The sequence below is a fragment of the Acartia tonsa genome, chromosome 4 (genome assembly GCF_053477335.1).
Source record: "Acartia tonsa isolate MP-2025a chromosome 4, ASM5347733v1, whole genome shotgun sequence".
NCBI classification, from domain to species: domain Eukaryota; kingdom Metazoa; phylum Arthropoda; class Copepoda; order Calanoida; family Acartiidae; genus Acartia; species Acartia tonsa.
The window spans coordinates 27,836,319-27,857,259 of NC_137263.1; the positions used below are offsets into that span (position 1 = coordinate 27,836,319).

Below are 20,941 nucleotides of genomic sequence, written 5' to 3' on the forward strand. Positions count from 1 at the left end.
AATAAAATATTTCAATAACTACTTAAACCTTTTTGTGGCTATGTTATTTATTTAAACAGAAAATCTATTTTGTCAGAATTATAAAAATAATGAAATATTTTCAAACAAGCTTGCAAAATAAACGTAATTTTATCAAACTTCCTCACAGTTTTTAGAAGATATTGTTGTAAAATATTAATTATTAAAATAAAATCTTTAATTTACAATGTTTAAAACACCTAAAAGTAAATTCTAAGCAAAATTAGATTTATTCTCAAGATTTAGAGTAGCTGCGCTAATTAAAAAAACATCTAGTATTGAAACCTACAGCTGATCAAAAATCAATAGTCATAAATTGGTGGTTTACAGATATCTAAACATATATATACACCTTACAGATTTATTTTTAAGATGGAATGTAAAGTATATTATACGAGATGTCATTTAGTCAAATTTTAAACAAAATAATTTTCATTAATTCATTAACAAAAAATAATGTTATAAATTTAAACTCACAATGAGACTATTGTGTATTTTAATATTATGTTCTTTCTGCAATCTAATTCAAAACAAACTTTTTCTCTCATTCAAGTCAGGGATGAGTTTAGTACCAAAAAAAATAAAACAAGTTAAAATACTTTTGATTTAATTTGATATTATTGTATAATATTTTTTTTTATATATAATTTAAGAAGTATATTTATAAAATATTTACCTGTCATAAAGACGACATATAAAAACAACATCCTTTTAAGGAAATTAAAATCTATTTTCAAAATTTTCAAATTCATTTTATGCTTAAGAAAGGACGAGAAGGAATTGAAATTCAACATTAACTTGTTATTTTGCTTGTATATTTATCATATTTGTTTACAGTTTATTGGTAAAGTTTGGTAATACTTTATTTCGAGTCTATGCCATTGTGCATTATTCAGCTAAACTTGTAAAATTGAACATGCAATCTTGTTTTTTTTGGGGGGGGTTTGTTTTGGTTAATTATGAGAAAATATATCAACAGTAACAAAAAACTGATAAATTTTCTCATAATTAAGTAAAACATACCCTATGGTTTAAACAAAATTAATTTTAAAGTAGTTTTTTTTGTGTCCCATTTATGCAGGTTTAACAGGAAGGGATAGTTCATCTGTCAAGAGTAATAAGGGAAGATTTAGCCAACCTCCCTGGATAACCTTTTCTATTTATATTACCTCATATATTTAAGACTCTTTGGTAATAGTTATTTCTTTCATCTTATTATAAACCGCTTTCCGCGGATATAGAATGTACAATCATAAGATTAAAACTAGTTTTTTTTAACCCCGAGGTGCCGAAGGCTTAGGCTTACTAGTATTACATCCAATTTTCTACGAATATAAATATTGGTTTTAATCTTCGCTTTTAGATAGAAGGGTATAAGTACTGGTATTAAATAGCATCCTTTCTGGAATAAATTTTATAAATTTAAGATTTAAAATTTATTACAAAATTAACACGAACATTTAAATAATAGCAAGTTTATCAAAACATTTATAGTAGATTACAACAACGGCAAAACCTTTGGCGTGAATTGTTTGCCGATGGCGGAGGTGTTACTGGTGCAAAGTATGCGTGCACTCGAACATTAGGCAAATGGTTTCTCAGACGCCGAATTCCTGCTCGTGTAATTAACTGACAATCATAAAGTTCAATTCTTTGTAAATTGTGACAATTAATGAGATGATGCAGAGATAAGTCAGTAATGAGGGGACAGTTGTCTAGTTCGAGGACAGTAAGAAACTCACTGGCACAGGATGCTGCTCCAAGATGGCGAATACCTGCAATAGAGAAAGAAATAAGGGTCTACTTACATTTTTAATAAAATGTTGATAAATTCAAGGGAAATAGCGATGCTGCAAAGTGCAATTAATTCATTCTTAAGGTAATTGTTATAAATATCATATTTATACATCTTTGCTCTTATTGTGTTATAATTTTTGTATATTAACTCAACGTCGTCGTCATTAGTGTCTCCAAATTGTTAATATTAAACAGTTTTTAAGTTATTCTCATTGACTGTTTTAATAAATCACATGATAATATCTTTAACGCGGCAAAGAGGATGTTGTGACTCGTTACTCGACATTCCACCAATTTTATTTAAGGAGCTACTCCCTTAGTTTTAAAAATCTTTTGGGTTCGGTCAATAATTAAAAACAAAAATTTCCCCTTGTAATTAACCCTGTGGTTGGACTTTTTTTCTTAAAATTCTCGTTTATCGAGGTATATCTTAAATTCAGTGCTTCTACTTTGCTTTTTCTACAAGAAATGCAAAAAAAAAAAATTACGACGGCGGAAAACGTCGGGAGCGGCGGTCAACCTACCATTTTTTTATCCAAATATTTTTTAAGTAGCTTTTCAGCCGCTATTATTTTTCAACACTGATTTTCTCGGCTCATGTAATAGAAAGAGGGCTGAAACTTCTTATCAACATTCCCATTAATACGGCGAATAATTAAGTATAAAACACCAATAGCGGTCAGACTGCTTTTACGCAGCTTTTTAGCAACTTTTACTTTTTACAACAGATTTTCTCGTATCCATTCCAATCCAGTGGATAGGAACCGGTTCTCATCCATACGAAAAAACTATGTCTAGCATCGTATTATATCCAGTTTTCTACGAATATAGAAATGTATAATCATAAGATTATACCAGTTTTTTAAGTCCGTGCCTTTAACACCTCGGGGCTAAAAAAACTAGTTTTAATCTTATAATTGTACATTCTATATCCGCGGAAAGCCGTTTATAATACGATGCGAGAAATAACTATTCTCGGATCCTACAAACGATACACATATGATAACAGTTAATATGCTCTATAAATCACTTTGTCCGTTTGTATATTTCATAATAGATTTTGTACTTCGATACTTAAGGATGTTGTCATCCTTGTTTTTTAATTTCATTTTTAAAATTTTAACGAGATTATTTTTCCTGGTTCCTTTTTAAACTGAAAAAAGACAAATGTCTTATCGTGTAAAGACATACAAACCTAGTGTTTTAGCAAAGTTGAAGTTCTCGAATCTTATACTAAATATCGTTATATCAAAAAAAAAAACAGTCTGTGAAAGAACTTGAGGTAGATTCTAAAAAAAGAATAATATAGATAGACCAAAATCATTTTATATCAGAAATCTCCATCTTATACCAACCACAAAATTATTTTTTTTTTAAAGCACGAAACCACGGATAAGGGATGGGAAACGCAGGAAATTATCATTTCAGGCCTATTTCAAGCCTACGCTCGAAAAAGACCAGTTATTGGATGGTGCATTAGTTCGTTAATTACTTTAATGAAATAGCTAACACGGGTAGGCTAAAAAAATCCAGGTTTTTGAAAATACCCATTAAAGCGGATTGCACAGTCTTAAAGTCTTGGTATACTGGAAAAAGTAAAATCAAATTTTCTACTTGGCCCTTTTTGAGAAAATCCGCAAAAATTTTTTTTTCCTATTTTCGTCTAAAATCCTCTAAAAATAAGGTAAAAAATGTTAGGGTAGGCTTTTTAAAACTGTTATTGCTCAGCCCATAGTTATCCTAAAAAATTTTTAGACATACCAATGGAAAGCTTATCTCTTCAATTTTTTAAAATTATAAACATTTTTAACGTGCATTGTATGGTTTTGTATCTATGTTGCTAAATGTAAAAAGTATCATCAATTACATTAACATGTACATGTGCATGGTTTAATTGTGCAACACCCCCTTTTTTCAGTATACCAAGACATGTGACTTTAAGGCTGTGCAAACCGCTTAAATGGGTATTTTCAAAAACCTGGATTTTTTTTAGCCTACCCGTGCTAAATAAGTGTTAAGAAGATATAGTATACAGGGGGTTTAAAAAAAAACTGCGTTTTCCGATTTTGGGAAACAACCAGTAGGAGTATGAAAAAAATAATTATATATTCTTATTCTCTAAAAAAAATATGGATTAATTTTATAAAAGGTGTTTATTGATTACTCTAAAAACAACGGCGCATTTTAGAGTTGATTAATTCTGAAAAGCATGAATGATAATTTATTCGGTCAGTTTTTAAGGCTTTTTATATTGTTTTATATAAAAAATACTATTTTATTTTCATTTCAATTTTTATTCAACTTATTTACAGGTTTACTGAAACATAAAACGCATTTTTTTATCATAGACAATTCCGGTCAAACTTTAAAACCTCTGCCCACTTTTGGCATCTAATTGAACTGGAACTACTTAACGAACATTTATAATCCACCCCTCCCCCCTTCAAATACGGATCAAATGTTTTATATTTACGGTCAAACCATAAATCTCAAGTGCATACATCAACATTTGAGTTATTAATTTGTAGGTTGCACTTTTAAGTAAATAAAACAAACTGCTGTAACTTTTTTGTTTTTAAAGATAACTTCTTGGGATAAAAAGTATTTTAATTTTTATGTTATAATCTAAAATACTATAAAGAGTTAGTCACCTAAAGTTTGTTCAACCAAGAGAAACGAGCAATATTGCAATTTGTAAGGATCTAAAAAGCGTTTTTCAGAGAAAAAAAAGGAAAATAATGACAAAAAATTAAACTTGCACTTTCATTTAACCATTTACCATATTATTAATGGGATTTTAAAACTTTTTTCTTAAAAATTTACAAGTTATTTCAATCAAATTGATATATCAAATTTAACATCAAGCATTTTTCTCCTACATGTACCTATCAGAAAAGCCGTATTTTTATAGATATTAAAAAACACCTTAAGCAAATCTGGTGTACATTTATACATAGAATATGGACCTATAATCATTTTTTTCATACTCCTACTGGTTGTTTCCCAAAACCGGAAAACGCAGTTTTTTTTTAAACGCCCTGTAGAATAAATTCAAGTAGCTAGTCTAAAGTAAAAATAGAACTTTGTATAAACCAATATATTAAGGGTTTCTGTTAAAATCAAGCTATGATGTTTTTTAACCCCAAAATTTTTTTATCTTTTACTTTAGTAATTTGAATTTTAAGGAAAGCTATCATTGGGTTTGCCTCAGACAGATTTTAGGATGTGTTGTTCGCATTTTATTAATTGAGAAAAAATTTTATTTGAAAATATTATTTTGTCATGGCTTATTAAAATTCAAAATAAATAAATAAAGGGGGGGGGGGTAAAATGTGGTGATTCATAACACAACATAACAGCAATTTTATTTTGGGCAACACTCCCTTAGTTTTAGTGATAATTGGGTAAAATCTTTTGGGTTGTGTCACTAATTACCCCAAGTTTTAGTATCTTTCTCAAAAAAATGGCGGGGGGACCGTCACTCCCGCCATTCTCCGCTGTTCAAAAATTTTTTTTATTGCATTTGGGCAAATTGGAATCATTTGAGACAATGTTATTTTTTTCTAAAATTTTTCCTTTTATAAGCAACCCTGCAAATTCTCGTTTATCAAGGTATTTTAGAAACAAAACTTGGGGTAGTTAGTGACACAATCCAAAAGATTTTACCCAATTATCTCTAAAACTAAAGCAGTAGCACCCAACATAAAATTGCAGGTGTGTCATGTTACAAGTCACCACATTTTACCCCCCCCCCCCTTTTTCAATCAATTTCATGTAAAATTTTTAAATGTAAAATACAACATTTCATTTAAAAACTACCAAATGAAAAATGCATAGCTACCCACTTTCAAAGAAAAACCCCTCTATTTTTGTTATTTCTAAATGGTACTTTTAGAAAGTTAACTCTGGGCAGATTTGATAATTAAGCTGATGTGATACAAAACAAGCTGATACTTATTGGTTTAGAGCAATAGCCAATTGGGAGCATCCACTAATGATGTCATTTAATTAGGAAATGGTAAAAGTTGCAATATCCCTTTCAAAACTAGGCTGGGACCTAATTTATAGCCAGGTTTTCTATCCCTTATCCCTGCAGGAAACATATACATGATTTTTAGCTGTCATTCGGGAGCAAAACTTAGTAGAATTGAAGACCTTATTATCTGACCCCCCCAACCCCCCCCACCCCAAACAAAATTCTTTTAGATTTATTTCACTTGTTGGCTATACCTTATTCCGGATAAAATCAAAGAAATATCAAGTAAGGTGATCTGACTACTACTAATTGAGCAATAAATGTTGTTTTTATATGTTAAGAACCCACCTTAAAACGAGTCCATATGAAGATTCCTGAAGCACTCCAAAATTAGTATCATTTAGGGTGTTTTAGATGTTCCATACAAATGACGGGAAAATATTGATTTTTTAAAAATTGGTGTAAGTAGTTAAAATCAAGGCATAAAAATACCTAAGGATACAGTGCCAATTATTATGAAACAAGAATGACAACATCCAAAAGTAACGAACCTCATCTATAATACAAAGTCTGTCCATCAGTCTGAAGCTTAAGATCTCAGTAACCACTGAAGTAATTGGGCTCTACTCTTCAGGGAATATAGCTATCCTGGTCCTGATGGTTTTAAGCTATTTTCTTGGAGAGTGAGACACACCTGTTGGGCGAAGCAAGTAAAAAAAAGTATGAGAAAAGCCTTTCATATAATAGACAGGGGGTGCTATTCAGCCAATTAATTCCATTTGACATTGCCGAAGATTCATCGTTTTTTTTAAATGGCTTTTTATAGGTTATTTTAGGTTATACTGGGTTAGGTGATTGCCCCGCAGGGTTAGAGATCCCCCAGGGGCTAGAAATAGGAGAAAAACTACTGTGAAAAATACAAAGAATCACACCTTAAGGTGCGTTGCCACGAAAGGGACTATACACAAACTTTTTTTGGTGTAACTGAAAGAGAAGTGGGTATGAAGGGGAGAAAAAAAGAGAAGGGGGTTGAGGGGAAATTTTCACTTCGAGTTATTTGTCAGAATCACAATACCATTTCACTGATGAAAGGAAAAAAAACTATAGATGCTCATTATAGCAGCTAACGCCAACTATGTTCCCAATAGAAAGCCTCGCAATGCTCTGTTGGAAACAATTATACGAGAAGAAGCATTGAGTATTAGTATAATGCTCACGTCCTAGCCCTGTTGAAGATGAACCACCTTGTTATAAAGATTGAGCTATTCTGCAGAATGCTCATGTCCCAGCCCATTTTTTGGTATCAAGACATTGTTAAGAAGAATGAGTTATATTCAAACGTTGTAATTTAGCAACACCATATGAAGAATAAGCTACTATGTATTGTAAAGTCCCTGTTCAAGCCCTGTTCACCATATTGTTATGAAGAATGTCCAAGCCAGGTTGCCGATAAGGAACATTGTTAGAACAAGTGCGCAAGTTACCATACTCATGTCTCAGCACCAGTCACCAATAGAATTCAACCTAAATAAAATTATTGCCACCTATCTACCAACATGGTTATGTATATTCTGACATACAATCACCACCTACCAGTGACACCTCTTAACCCATCTGCTTCTTGGTTGTGACCGCTAAGCTGTGAATACTATTCCTACCATTAGCAAAACAAGGGAAATATGTAGTATAGAATTGTGTCCGTGAGCCTATAAATTCTTGGAGAAAATCTTTTAGTTTTCTGTATATAGAACCTGTTCTGTTAAATTGCTTTCAAGGTTGAAGCTGATTGGAAATTAAGAAGCTTAATGATAAGTTGTAGGAGCCCCAAAACCTTCCAAAGTTCCAGGTGTGGTTCTGAAAAAAACAGGTTATGGGTTGTTGGAGCCCCAAGAACCTTCTAGGTCTAGTCCTGACCAAACTAATGGTTGGGCTGTGTAGCATGCGGATATGTTACTAGAACAAAAGGCTGTCTGATTGTGCTTTATAATTCTACTACAAATTTCTGTATTAGAGTTTACTCTAAATAATATTTGTTAATTGGTCCTTAATTGGATTTAGAAGTTAGAGGATCTATGTGTTGATTGGTTGCACAAACAAAACTAGCTGTAGAGAAGCTATAATACTTTTTTGTTTTTACAAAGAAAAGCTATGTGGATGAAGGATTGGATAGACAGAATAATAACCGTATGCGCGACCATACATTATTGATCTGGACACAAAATCATTAATGTCCCCTAACCGATTGCGAAAAATGATTCTTCAATATAAAGCATTGCTGTCCGTCAGACATGCGTAAAACCTAACTGTACATCGCTGTCATCGACGACTGAACCTCCCCCACGTCTCCCAAGAAGGCAACAGTAGAATATAATATAAGGAACGTGTTATTCAAGATTGAAAAAAGAAGATTAAAATAGACATTAAAATCGAGACTTCTTTGTGGAAAGCTTTTATGCAAGAAAAGACATATTTACTTTAAGAATCAAAGCACTACAGTCTCAGTGAAAACAAAGAGACAATAAAGTTATGAATTTGAATAACAGAATGCCGACATCGTTGTGTCCTGTACAAACGTTTGACCACTACACATTTCATTTTCAGAAAGTATATACTTTCTTGAAGCCAATCTTTACGAGGAAGGTATTTTTGGAAAGGGGAAAATGTGTAGAAAACACCCATGTAAATTTTAAAATCCGCAGAAATCATTTTTAAAAATTATTTGCAAAATTTTGCAATGTTAATGTGCAAAATTAATATCATGCCTTAAATGACATATCTTTAAATAAATATTTTTAGAAAAGTTTTCATGTATAGAGCATGCATAAGACAAAAAAATATCTTCAGTGTCAGTCATAAAAGCGAAGCACTGAAACGGTAGTACAAACGGACATTAACACCTATATAGTGTCAGAACTGAATAATCAGAATATAACTGTATAAGAGTCGAAGCAAAATTGTAAATAAATTTGTTGAAAAACTGCTTTATACAGAATAATGTTTATGGACATACTTACATTTTTAGGACTTGATTATAGAGTTGCTTCGCTTAAAAAATTATACTTTGTTGTCGCAGGAATCACTATACCAAAAATCAGATCAATCAGATGATTAGATCACATAAAAAGGGAGAGGTCATTTTCTAGTAAATCCCGTAAAGGTGTGTGTTATAAGGCCTAAAAATAGTAGTAGAACGATAAGGTGCTCTATATATTTGTATTTCCTATTGAATAGAACAATAGGGAAGAAATTTTTTTTTTTTTTTTGATAACCGTACCTGGAATATCTGAAATTTCTATCAAACGCTTTGTTTGGCTCAAACTGACACAAATAAAAAAAAATATAATTATAATAAATCAACCTGTAAAGAATGACTTCTTCCTTTGTTTAATGGTATAGATTGTTCTTAACCTTTACCTTGTACCTATAGAAAACATTATTATTATTATTATAATTATATTTTTTTTAAATTTTTGTCAGTTTGAGCCAAACAAAGCGTTTGATAGAAATTTCGTATTTTTTTTAGATAATCCAGGTACGGTTATCAAAAAAAAAAAAAAAATTTCCCTATTGTTCTATTCAATAGGGAATACATATATCTAGAGCACCTTATCGTTCTACAACTATTTTTAGGCCTTATAACACACACCTTTACGGGATTTACTAGAAAATGACCTCTCCCTTTGTTGTTAAAAAAGTAAAAAAATCAACATGTTTAAAATGGACGTAAGGACATTTTGGTAATGATTATAGAGTTGCTACGCTTTCTACATCGTACCTAACTACTAAAGGAATCACCATAAAAATTTGAAATCGATAGGACAATTATAAAATGCCTAAATTAACGAAAAAAGCTATCCGTGACTGACGGACGGACGTACGGACGGACCTACCCTAATTATAGAAAAGCTTCGCTTTTAAAAAGGCATTTCATTATAAAAAAAAATGCATATAAACAGATATTATGATTTTAATTAGTCAACAGTAACACAATAAATGATATAATAGTTATTTCTCGTATCGTATTATAAACGGCTTTCCGCGGATATAGAATGTACAATTATAAGATTAAAACTAGTTTTTTTAGTCCCGTGGTGCCGAAGGCACCGGCTAAAAAAACTAGTTTTAATTTTATGATTGTATATTTCTATATTCGTAGAAAACTGTATATAATACGATGCTAGACATAGTTTTTTCGTATGGATGAGAACCGGTTCCTATTCACCGGATTCGAATGAATACGAGAAAATCTATTATTTTAAATGTGAAAGTCAGATAAAGAATCCTTTTAAGAGCAAATATAGTACAAAAAGTAACCAAGGCGTTTCAGCAAAGTATGAATATCTAAAGAAATAAATACTTTTAAATTTTGATATACAAATCAGATAAAAGTATATAAAACAAGGATGACAACACCCATAAGTAGCGAAGCTCAAAAATTATGATTGTATTTCTGGAAAAAAATACTATAAAGCAGTGTAATATAATACCTTTATATTAACACCTTTAAAATCACGCAACCTTATAATCATGAAAACTTAAAAATCTAGAAATCGATCTAGCACCGCAATTAATAGACAAATATTAATAAAACTTTGTGAAAATATGTAGAATATAAAATTAATTAATCCTTGAAAATTTCAGCCCTTTATCTTGAAAAGGAGTTTAGAAAATCATGAAAACGTAAAAATCTAGGAATCTATCTAGCACCCCAATTAATAAAAAAATATTAATAAAACTTCGTGAAAATATGTAGAATCTAAAATTAATTAATCCTTGAAAATTTTAGCCCTTTATCTTGAAAAGTAAAAATCTAGGAATTGATCTAGCACCCTAAATAAAAAACAGACGGACAAAACATATAGAGTGGGAATCTTCACTAAAAAAAATCAGCTGTCTATCTTGAATAGGAGCCAAGAAAATCACATTTCCCCCAATTCATTAATTAAAAACAGACGGACATTGTGAATTTAGAGTAGCTTCGCAACTAAAAAAAAAAAAAAAAGAGATCCAAATCTATAAAACAGGGTATGTTTTTTCCCTCTGTCACTGACTATAGAGCACTTTTAGGTTTGATTATAACCAATGCAGCATAATAACACTCATTTTTTAAGGAAATTAAACAAAATGAATGTAATTATACAATTAAGCCAGTTTTATAATGCAGTAAGCCTTTTTGTGACTATTTTTTTTGTAGAAATTATTCTTTATGTCTGTAATTAACTTACTTAAAATCTAATGATTTAAAAATTCGTGATTAGGAACTTCATATTTACACTGTTTGGACATATAAATTTCAAAGAAAAAGATTAAATCCTTTAAGTTTAAATAATACTTTATTTATTTACATAAAAAAAAACGTTAAAACTATTAAAGATTCAAAAAAAAATAAGCCATTAATCATTAAATTCTGATAACTATAAGTGGGGTAAAATTGCTTTCAAAAAAGTTCTCATAAAAAAAACACACTGTATTTGTCGCTAGATGTCACAAAAACTTAATAATTATGATTTGCAGAAAGTATTCACATCATTAGAAAAAAAAGCCTTGTTAATCAAAAATAACTTTGTTTATAATTGCAGTAGTGTACATCAGAAAAGATGATTAAGTATACATATAATTTTAAAGTTAGAGAAATTGTGAGAAATTGATAATGGTAGTTTTAAATTTTTTCACATTTGTTTGGACATAAATGACAATTTTTCACAAAAATTGTTTCAATCGAAAACACTAGTAATATAAATATTAACGGGATTTTTTTATTGTCTAACTGTGTGTAAGTATCTGACGCTCTGTACCAAAGGATCTCGCTAACTGTTGAGCCTATATGGTTCTTATTTAGTAATTTACAATGTAGCTTCTCATGGATCCAGGGAAGGTCTATAACAATTTTGTGGGAGGTTTATACCAACCTCCAAAGATAAATAGAAAAAAATACATCCCCAATTTTTTTTACTTTTTATTTTTAAAACTAAAAAGAGCAAAAAAACATTTTACCTTCGTCAGTAATCAACTCACAATGTGAGAGAGACAATGATTCAAGGTAAGGACAATGGAAGGCCAATTGTGTTACTGTGTGATCTGTTATCAAAACACATTCTTCCAAATCCATTCTCTCCAGCTTGTGACAGCTTCGTGCTAAAGCCTAATTTAAAAAAACTTAAAAGGTATGAGCAGAATTATGTATTAACCAGTAGTTAAAATCATGCAGGAAAATGCTTTACATATTTCACTGGTTTTTACTTGGTCATGAATGGGCTACATTGCACAATGAAAATTCCACGATGATTTATTGACATTCAGAACAACATTTCATACGATAGGATAATTTTATACAAATTTATTCTTTGTGGCTGAAAACTGCACCAGCGGTTGCAGGTAAGCTTCTAGGTAGTAAAATTTTAAAAATAAAAAATACAAGGCATTGTTTCTAGTCTTCCATAGAGAAAAAAATATTTTTTCCTTATGTAGCCTTCCTACATGAAAAGTTTTTGGGTTGAGCTTATTTTTATACGTGAAACAACCTCCCCCCGCCCAGCATTTATTATAACATATCAAATTCCATCCCCTAAAAGCTTTCACTAATTTATGATAAAAAAATATTCCTTTGTTTAACTAAACGAAAAAATATGAATATGCAGGGTGACCACTCAAAATTTACAAATGTATAGAACATTTATAGTACCAAAAATTTTTCATATAGTACTAAAATTTTAACTAATGTAGTACAATATAGTACCAAAATTATAACTAATATAGTACCATATAGTACCAAATTTTAACTAATATAGTACCATGTAGTATCAAAATTTTAACTAATATATGTAGTAATACCATATAGTACTAAACATTTACAAAAGTAGTATAGATCTTATTAAATAAGGTAGTAAGGGTTTATGTCTGAAGCTTAAAATCTAATTAACTACTGAACCATGAGTTCTCAATTTTAGGTAAGCTTCACAGAGGTTCGTATGATGGTTTTAGGCTATTTTATTTTCAGATTTATGTCCTGGGATGGTTTTTAGCTATTTTTCTAGCACTTCTCTGCCATTCTAATATAGAGCTCCTAGATGCTAGGGACTTAGCTGCTAGTCTATAATACAAATTAGCTTGATGTCTTTCCGTCTGAAGATTAAGATTTTGGTAACTGCTGAACCGATTGGGCTCTACTCTCCAGGGAATATACATACTGGTCATGTGGTGGTTTTAAGCAATTTTTGTTGGGGTGGGAAATCCTAACCCCCTCAAAAAAGAAAAAAATATCCCCCACCAAAATTTTTGTTTCTTTTTTTTTGTAAATAAATAGTAATTGCTGACCCAATTGGGCTCTTTTCTTCAGGGAATATTCACACTGGTCCTGTGGTGCTTTTAAGTACATTGTGGCGAAGCTCTCGTGAAAAAAAAACACATAAAAGGGTAATGGGAAACTTAACAAACCTCCCCCTCAAAAAAAGAAAAGAAAGGGGACTATCCATGAACAAGAGCAAGTGATTCTAAGCACCTTCAAGCATTGATCCATAGTATTTTTTTAGTTAATATGCTAGGTTTATGTTTGATATTTGGTTTATCGACTAAAAAGTTATGCTTCAACATGGTTTTTATAAAAAAAAAATTTGAAAAGTAAAGCAATTTTTTGATGTAAATCATCAAATGCTTTGTTGAGTTTAAAGGACAAAATAAAATAAAAGTATCAAATGCTGTAAATTGCAAAAGTACATTGATTAAACTGTTAAAAATATTACAAGCTACCAACCCTTTTTCTAAATATACATTTTTAATCAAAATAATATACTTTTGTGTCAAAGCTTTCAAACAACAGTTTGAACTCATCAAAACATTTGATGATATTGCACTTAAAAATACTTAACATTTCAAAGTTTTTTCGGTATAATACTATGTTGAAAACTAACTTTTTATAAACCAAATATTAAACACTAGTGGCTTCGCCCCTAGCCTCTAGGGGCTTTGCCCCAAGAGGTATAATTACATCTTCTATTACTTACCCAGCAGAACGGATCACAAATTTTCGCACCTACCCAGCAGGAAAACATTTTGCGATTAAATTCGCAAAATTCGTAAAATTCGTAAATTTCGTAAAATTTGTAAAATTCGTAAAATTCGTAAAATTTGTAAAATTCGTAAAATTCGTAAAATTTGTAGAAAAAAAAAAAAAAAAAAAATGGGGGGGATTTTTTTGTTTTTGGGGGGGTTGTGGGTGTCCCACCCCCAAAGAAAATAGCTTAAAACCACTGAAGGACCAATAGGTATATACCCTGAAGAGTAGAATCCAATCGGTTCAGTGGTTACCGAGATCTTAAGGGACAGACAGACGGACAGACGGACAGACAGACAGACAGACGGACAGACGGACAGACATCAAGCTACTTTGTATTATAGATAAACCTAATATATTCACTAAAAAATGCTATGGTTTTCATGAAAACTGAGGACTTTTTAACTGAAATAATAAGGTTTTTGTCTTTTTAAGCTGTCCATCTTCAATAGCGGCCGAGAAATACACCACCAGTGTCCTGGACAGGAAACAGGTTTTTTTGAGTTACGTATGGCAAGACCTATATTTCTATGACCGGGCGTGTATGACAGTTCAGCACATAACTTTCATTAAATCACAGCTGATCATTTTTGTGGATTTTTTTTGAAAATTACTTTTTTACCCAAATTTTCATAGTTTTTCCCAAAAAAGGATCACAATATTCTTACATTTCCAGCTTAATTCTTCTAAATTTTTGTAAAAAAGTATAATAGATGACAGCTATAACAAGATCAATAACCTCAATTGACTATTCTAAGATTTTTAGGTAAAACATAGATCCTGGTTGTGATAAGATGTTCCTCTGAGGTTCCACGAAATAAGTTTAAACAAATCAGAATCAGGAATGATTTTGTACAATGTTTTCATTGTAGTATTGACAAGTAAATCATTTCTAGATACCAAGCATATGGAGAAATGGTAAAATTATTTCATTACTGAAACCAGGGAAACCTGACAATCAGGGTTCCAGCTACTGTCCTGTATCCCTCATTTTTCCTGCCTGCATGATTCGTCCCTACCTGAATGATGCTGTTAAACTTGCAGACCAACAACATGGCTTTCACACAGGCAGGTTCACCACCACTGCCTTACAGAGTATTAAAACCTTAATCAACAACAGCCTAAACAATAAGAAACCAGTTTTCAGAACAGTGCCAGTTGCCATTTTTCCTTTAAAGGCTTTTGACACTGTAAACTATGAACTTCTACTGCATGATAGTAATGCACTAGACTTGAATTAGTACATGAAACGTTTTCATGTGAATACCTAAGCGGTAGACAACAATTTGTTGTTATCATATACCTAGATCTGCATAAAAATTTGCCAAACAGGCTGTCCTTTAAGGAGGGGTCCTATACCATGTACTCATCAATCTGTAAATTTCATCAATGCCAACACCTCACTCTAACCTACATCTAGTTTCCTGTGCTGACAACTCTAGCAGCATAGGTACCCTTATTGATCCTTATGTCAAGGACAAAAGCTTACTTAGCAGTTCTTGATAATTGGTTAAAAAGTCAGAATCCAGTCATTTCTCCAGTCAAATCGTCTGCATTAGTCTTTACCACCTTTTATAATGAAGCAGGCACTGAAGTCATTGTAAAGGTCAATGTTAAAACAGTACCATAAGTCAGACATCCTAAGTTCTTAGGTGTTACATGTGCAGTGACAATCTTTTCTATTTCAACTATCTTGTTAAGGAGCCTAGAAACAAACTTAACTCTGAAAACAAAATGCTTGAACCTCTCTCCACCAGAGGGAAAGAAAAGTAAGTAAATACATACAAAGCAATTTGCCAGTCCCTGATAATTTACTGCAGTCCCAAATTCAGTAATGCCAGCTGGAACAGCCTCCAGTTTGCTGGAAATGCTGCTCTAAGAACAGCCATCTGCTGTCACGTCATGGCCATTGTGACAAACTTCATGCAAAGACCAAGATTATGCCAGTGAAAGACCATTAACAAATGCTAACAGTTTCTTCTGTCAACAAAAACACTAAATCACCTCTACATGACAAATCTGGTCCCACCTCCCCAAAAACACCAGGTGAAAAACTCTGTAATATCACTTTAAGGCAGAGAAAAAAAGGGATTTCCCAACTAGATCTGTCTGAGAAGACCTACAAATCCAGACTTAAGGAGATACACACAGAAATTTTCAGAAATACCAACAGAAACCAAAATGACAATAAAGTTCCAAACATACCAGCCCCAGCCATCAGAAAACATGAAAACTCATTACCCAGAACAGCTAAAAACACCCTTGCCCAATTCTTTCAGGTTACAATGAATATCTTGAAGGCCAGAGTAAACAAGAACCCAGCGCAGTTTGTGTCTGACACTGGCAAGAGTTACACACAACCACCATCATTTCAACTGCAACCACAACCCATCATCACCTAGAGACCTTTGAAAGCAGCCAGATTCCTGAACTGACTGTTTCCAATGATGATGAGCAGGAACATACAGGAAAACTTTATACAGAATCATTGCTGATTCTGAAGCATGTTAGTTTAAACTTCATTGGTGGAACCTCTGAGAGTGACATCTTATTACTACAGCCAGTAACTATGCTATAACAATTCATAAGCCATGCATGAGGGACATGAAAAGTGATTTTTTTTTGTGTTGACCACCAAAACAAACTTAAGTTTTGTTTAACTGTTTAGACACTAATTCAAATAATAACTTCAAATAACTCTTACCCAACTTCTAGACTACAAATCTTAGATTAGTCAATTGATTCTGAAAGATCTTGTTATTGAAGATAACATAATCTTTGGTTCAGCTGTCATCTATTATACTTTTTTATTAATAAATTTAGATTAACTAAGCTGCAAATGTGATTTTTTTGGGAAAAACTATGAAAATTTGGGTAGAAAAGTAATTTTCAAAAAAATCCACAAAAATGATCAGCTGTGATTTAATGAAAGTTATGTGCTGAACTGTCATACAAGCCCGGTCATAGAAATATAGGTCTTGTCATACATAACTCAAAAAAAACCTGTTTCCTATCCAGGACACCGGTGACACATGCACTTTCAGACAGACAAAATACACAAATATAATAGGGAAAAAAATTATCAAAAAATAAGAACCTACTGAGAAGCATTTCTTTTATACACTGTCAGATTGCGAAAATTCATGATAAGTAGAAAGTTTTTAAAATTGGGAGGTAGCTTTCGCAGAATTCCCTAAAGTTTGAGTTTTAAGACTTTAAAATTTGAGTAGAACTCTAAAATTTGGTATCGCAGTTGCTCTAATATGGTACAGTATACAAGTGTGTGGAGAAAATAAAGGGAAAATTTTTTAGCAAAAAAGTTTGTCTTAAAGGATTCAAAATTGTATAGGTAATTTGGCAAGAAAACGTGAAGAAAAAAAAATTTGAGGTTCTCGGCGGGAGTGACAGTTTGTCCGCCATTTTTTTTTTTTAAATCCACGATATATCTTTTTAAAGCAACTACCATGCCAAATATTAGAGTTCTACTTCTCACATCTTTGCGGAGTTCTACGAAAGCTACCTACTCCTTTGTTCTCAATACATTGAATATTGCCTGGTAAAGTAATTTCAAATTAAAAGCGGAATATATAAATAAAATCTGCGGATAAAGTGTACAGACAGCTCTAAAATCTAGTGTATAACAATAAAAGGTAAATCATTTTCTAAGTGTCCTAACAATTGGCTGATTTATAGACTTGAGCATCTACTTCTGTATTTAGTACATATAAGTGTATCGTTTGGTGTAACAAACACACAAACTTTTTCGGTACGAATATTTTTGGGTACAAGATGGGTACAAGAAGGCGATAGAAATGATGAGGGAGCATTAAATTTAAAATTTGTGAGGCTGCAGTGAATTTAAAAAATATTAAAAAGCATTTTTGTAATATAAATAAATACTCAATAATGATTTTAATATTAGTGTGGATGAATTGTTATCCCGAGTAGATGAATTATGTCAAAGAAAGTATAAACTAAAATCATAAAAATAATATAAAAACAAGGGAGACAACATCCAATAAAGCGAAGCACTGAAACGGTAGGACAAACAGACACTAACACTTGTATAGTGTCTGAACTGAATAATCAGAATATAAAAGTATAAGAGTCGAAGCAAAATTGTAAGTATATTTGTTGAAAAACTGCTTGATACAGGATAATGTTATTACATTTTTAATACTTTATTATCGAGTTGCTTCGCTTATAATATTGTTCTTTGTTGTCCCAGGAATCAATATACCAAAAATCAGATCAAACGGATAATTATATCACATAAAAATTTGTTGTTAAAAAAGTAGAAAAATCAACATGTTTAAAATAAACGTACGGATATTCTGGTAATGATTAGAGTTGCTACGTTTTCTAAATCGTACCTAACTACTACAGGAATCATCATGCAAAGTTTGAAATCGAAATTATAGAAAAGCTTCGCTTTTTAAAAATAGGTAAAATAAATACCTATTATCACTATTATTTTGTAAGTAAAATGTTATATTACAATATTATCATACTTACCTAATAAATTTTAAAATGATATTAAAAAAAATTTCATATAGTAACATATAGTACCCAAATTTCAACTAATATAGTACATATAGTACCAAGTTTGTCATATAGTACAAATTTCAAAGACCTCTTTCGTCTGCTACTTGGCTGTGTTAATATAAGCGACACAATTGGTTGATTTTCAATGACCTAATACAAATATTGCACAAGGCTGTTGCGATGGGGAGATACAGTTATTTAACCCTACCTCCCTCTAGTGTTTTACTCTAATACTACAGCCTTACCTGAAAGCCAGCATCTGTGAGTTGAGAGAGACCAGCACATTCAAAGGTTTGTAAATTTATACAATTATTTGCTATGGCAATTAAACTCTGATCTGTCAGGTTATTGCAATTAGATATACAAATATATCTAAGCTTTGCACATCTTTCTGATAATTCTATCAATCCTTCGTCCTAAAAAAAGGGGGGAGGGGGGTTAAGTCAACCATCTCGTAATCAATGTTTAAATGACACTTAGAATTCGAATTTCGATCTGAAATTTTTCATGAGTAATCCTTGGTAGGTCTATTTTCCCTAAATCGATCAAAAAGTTAGAAAAGTAACGGCTGGTAGCTCAGCCGTTTAGCCGTTTTTGGCCTATTTAAAGACAAATTCATCATTAATTACGTAGGAATCAACTTTTCAAAACATAATTTTGATTTAATTTATGTGAAATGATAGCAATAACCAATTTTTAAATTTCTAGTATCAACAGCTACCGGCTAGAACCGTTTGATAAGGTTTTTGAGCGACAAAAAGTATTATGTGGAGATAGGTTTCGTGACTAACTTGCTCTTAACATAGCCAAAAAATGGCAAAACGGCTGAGCCGCTAGCCGTTACTTTTCCAACTTTTTGTTCGATTTGGGGAAAATAGACCTACCAAGGATTATTTATGCAAAATATAGATCAAAATTCGAATTCAAAGTGCCATTTAATCATTGATTACGAGATGGCTGCATTAAACCCCCCCTTCACAGGGACTCTGATAGGAAATTGACAACATATTCATAAGTGCTGTACTAAATCAATCATTACTTGGACTAAGGGGGGGGGGGGGTTAATGCAACCATCTTGTAATCAATGATTAAATGGCACTTTGAATTAGAATTTTGATCTGAAATTTTGCATGAGTAATCCTTGGTAGGTCTATTTTCCCTAAATCGAACAAAAAGTTGGAAAAGTAACGGCTAGCGGCTCAGCCGTTTTTTGCCTATTTTCAGGGTAAATCCATCATCAATTACGTAGGAATCAACTTTTAAAACATATTTTTGATTTAATTCATGTTAAATGATAGCAATAACCAATTTTAAAACTTCTAGTACCAACAGCTACCGTCTAGAACCGTTTGATAGCGTTTTGGAGTAGAAAAGAGTATTATGTTGAGAGAGGTTTCGTGAATAATTTGCAATATAGATATCAAACAAATGGCAAAACAGATGAGCCGCCAGCCGTTAGCCGTTACTTTTCCAACTTTTTGTTCAATTTAGGGAAAATAGACCTACCAAGGATTACTCATGCAAAATTATAGATGGAAATTCGAATTCTAAGTGCCATTTGCTCACTGATTACGAGATGGTTGCATTAACCCCCCCCCCCCCCCCCTTTAACCAAATTAGGTTTTTTTTTAGGTTTTTGATAATTCTTACAACCCCCTTAAGTTATTCATTACAATAAAATACAATTTTAAAATTTATTTACTGTGTAAATATACATAAATATGACGTTTTTACTGACAATTAGGTTGATTTTTACTCAAAGCATATTTCTTGTAGACAATAAAATGATTATAAATTTCGTTCTATTTAAGATAAATTGATGAAATAAAAAGTATATTCAATTTTATTATGCTGAGAAGTCACTTATTGATTTTAAGAAATAATAAACCCCTTTGAGTGGGGGAGGGGGGGAGGGCGTTGAGTATCAAAATAAGAAACTAATGTAAATTTCTTTTCTATTGTGGGTTTTAATGATTCATATAGCAGCCAAACTGTTTTTAGGCAATACCCATTTGTCTTTCTGTCCCTCTGTCTGACTGTCCTTTTGTCTGTCTGTCCCTCTGTCTGACTGTCCTTTTGTCTGTCTGTCCCACCTCTTGTCTGTCTATCTGTCTAACTGCCTCTCTTTTGGATTTCAATGAATCATCTAGCATAGCCTAATTGTAATTTGTTAATGCCTCAAAGACTGTCTGTTACTATTTACCTGTCCCTCTGTCTGTCTGTCTGTATGTCTGTCTGTCTGTCCGTCCGTCTGTCTGTCCCTCCGTCTTTCTGATCATTCACAGGTTCTCTATTGAATTTTATCTAATTAATTGTCTATTAAAGTCAAACTTTGATAATTCTTCTTGCCTGTCTGTCTGTCTATCTGCTGAGTTTCTACCCATGGTCTAACAGACTGATTCACTTAATTTATAAAAAATTATATTTAACTAATATTTTGGTGGTATCTTGTACCAAGAGATACACAAATAACCTTGTATTGATAAAAACAAATAAAAAATTATTCAATTTCTTCTATGAAAAAAAGTGTAATAAATGTTCTTTTAATCTCTTTG

General features: G+C 31.7%; 1 protein-coding gene across 2 annotated transcripts in view; it reads right to left on the bottom strand.

Moving 5' to 3' along the window:
• Positions 1-1,439: 1,439 nt before the first annotated feature.
• LOC145318067 (F-box/LRR-repeat protein 20) overlaps positions 1,440-20,941 on the bottom strand; it is a 94,188-nt gene continuing 74,686 nt past the window's right edge. For both annotated transcript variants that reach the window (XM_080159399.1, XM_080159398.1), the window contains 3 exons: positions 18,632-18,802; positions 11,786-11,933; positions 1,440-1,793 (listed from right to left, as the gene is read on the bottom strand). In XM_080159399.1, the coding sequence (XP_080015525.1) occupies positions 1,507-1,793; positions 11,786-11,933; positions 18,632-18,802 (606 nt within the window). In that variant the 3' untranslated portion in view covers positions 1,440-1,506. The remainder of the gene's footprint in view (positions 1,794-11,785; positions 11,934-18,631; positions 18,803-20,941) is intronic.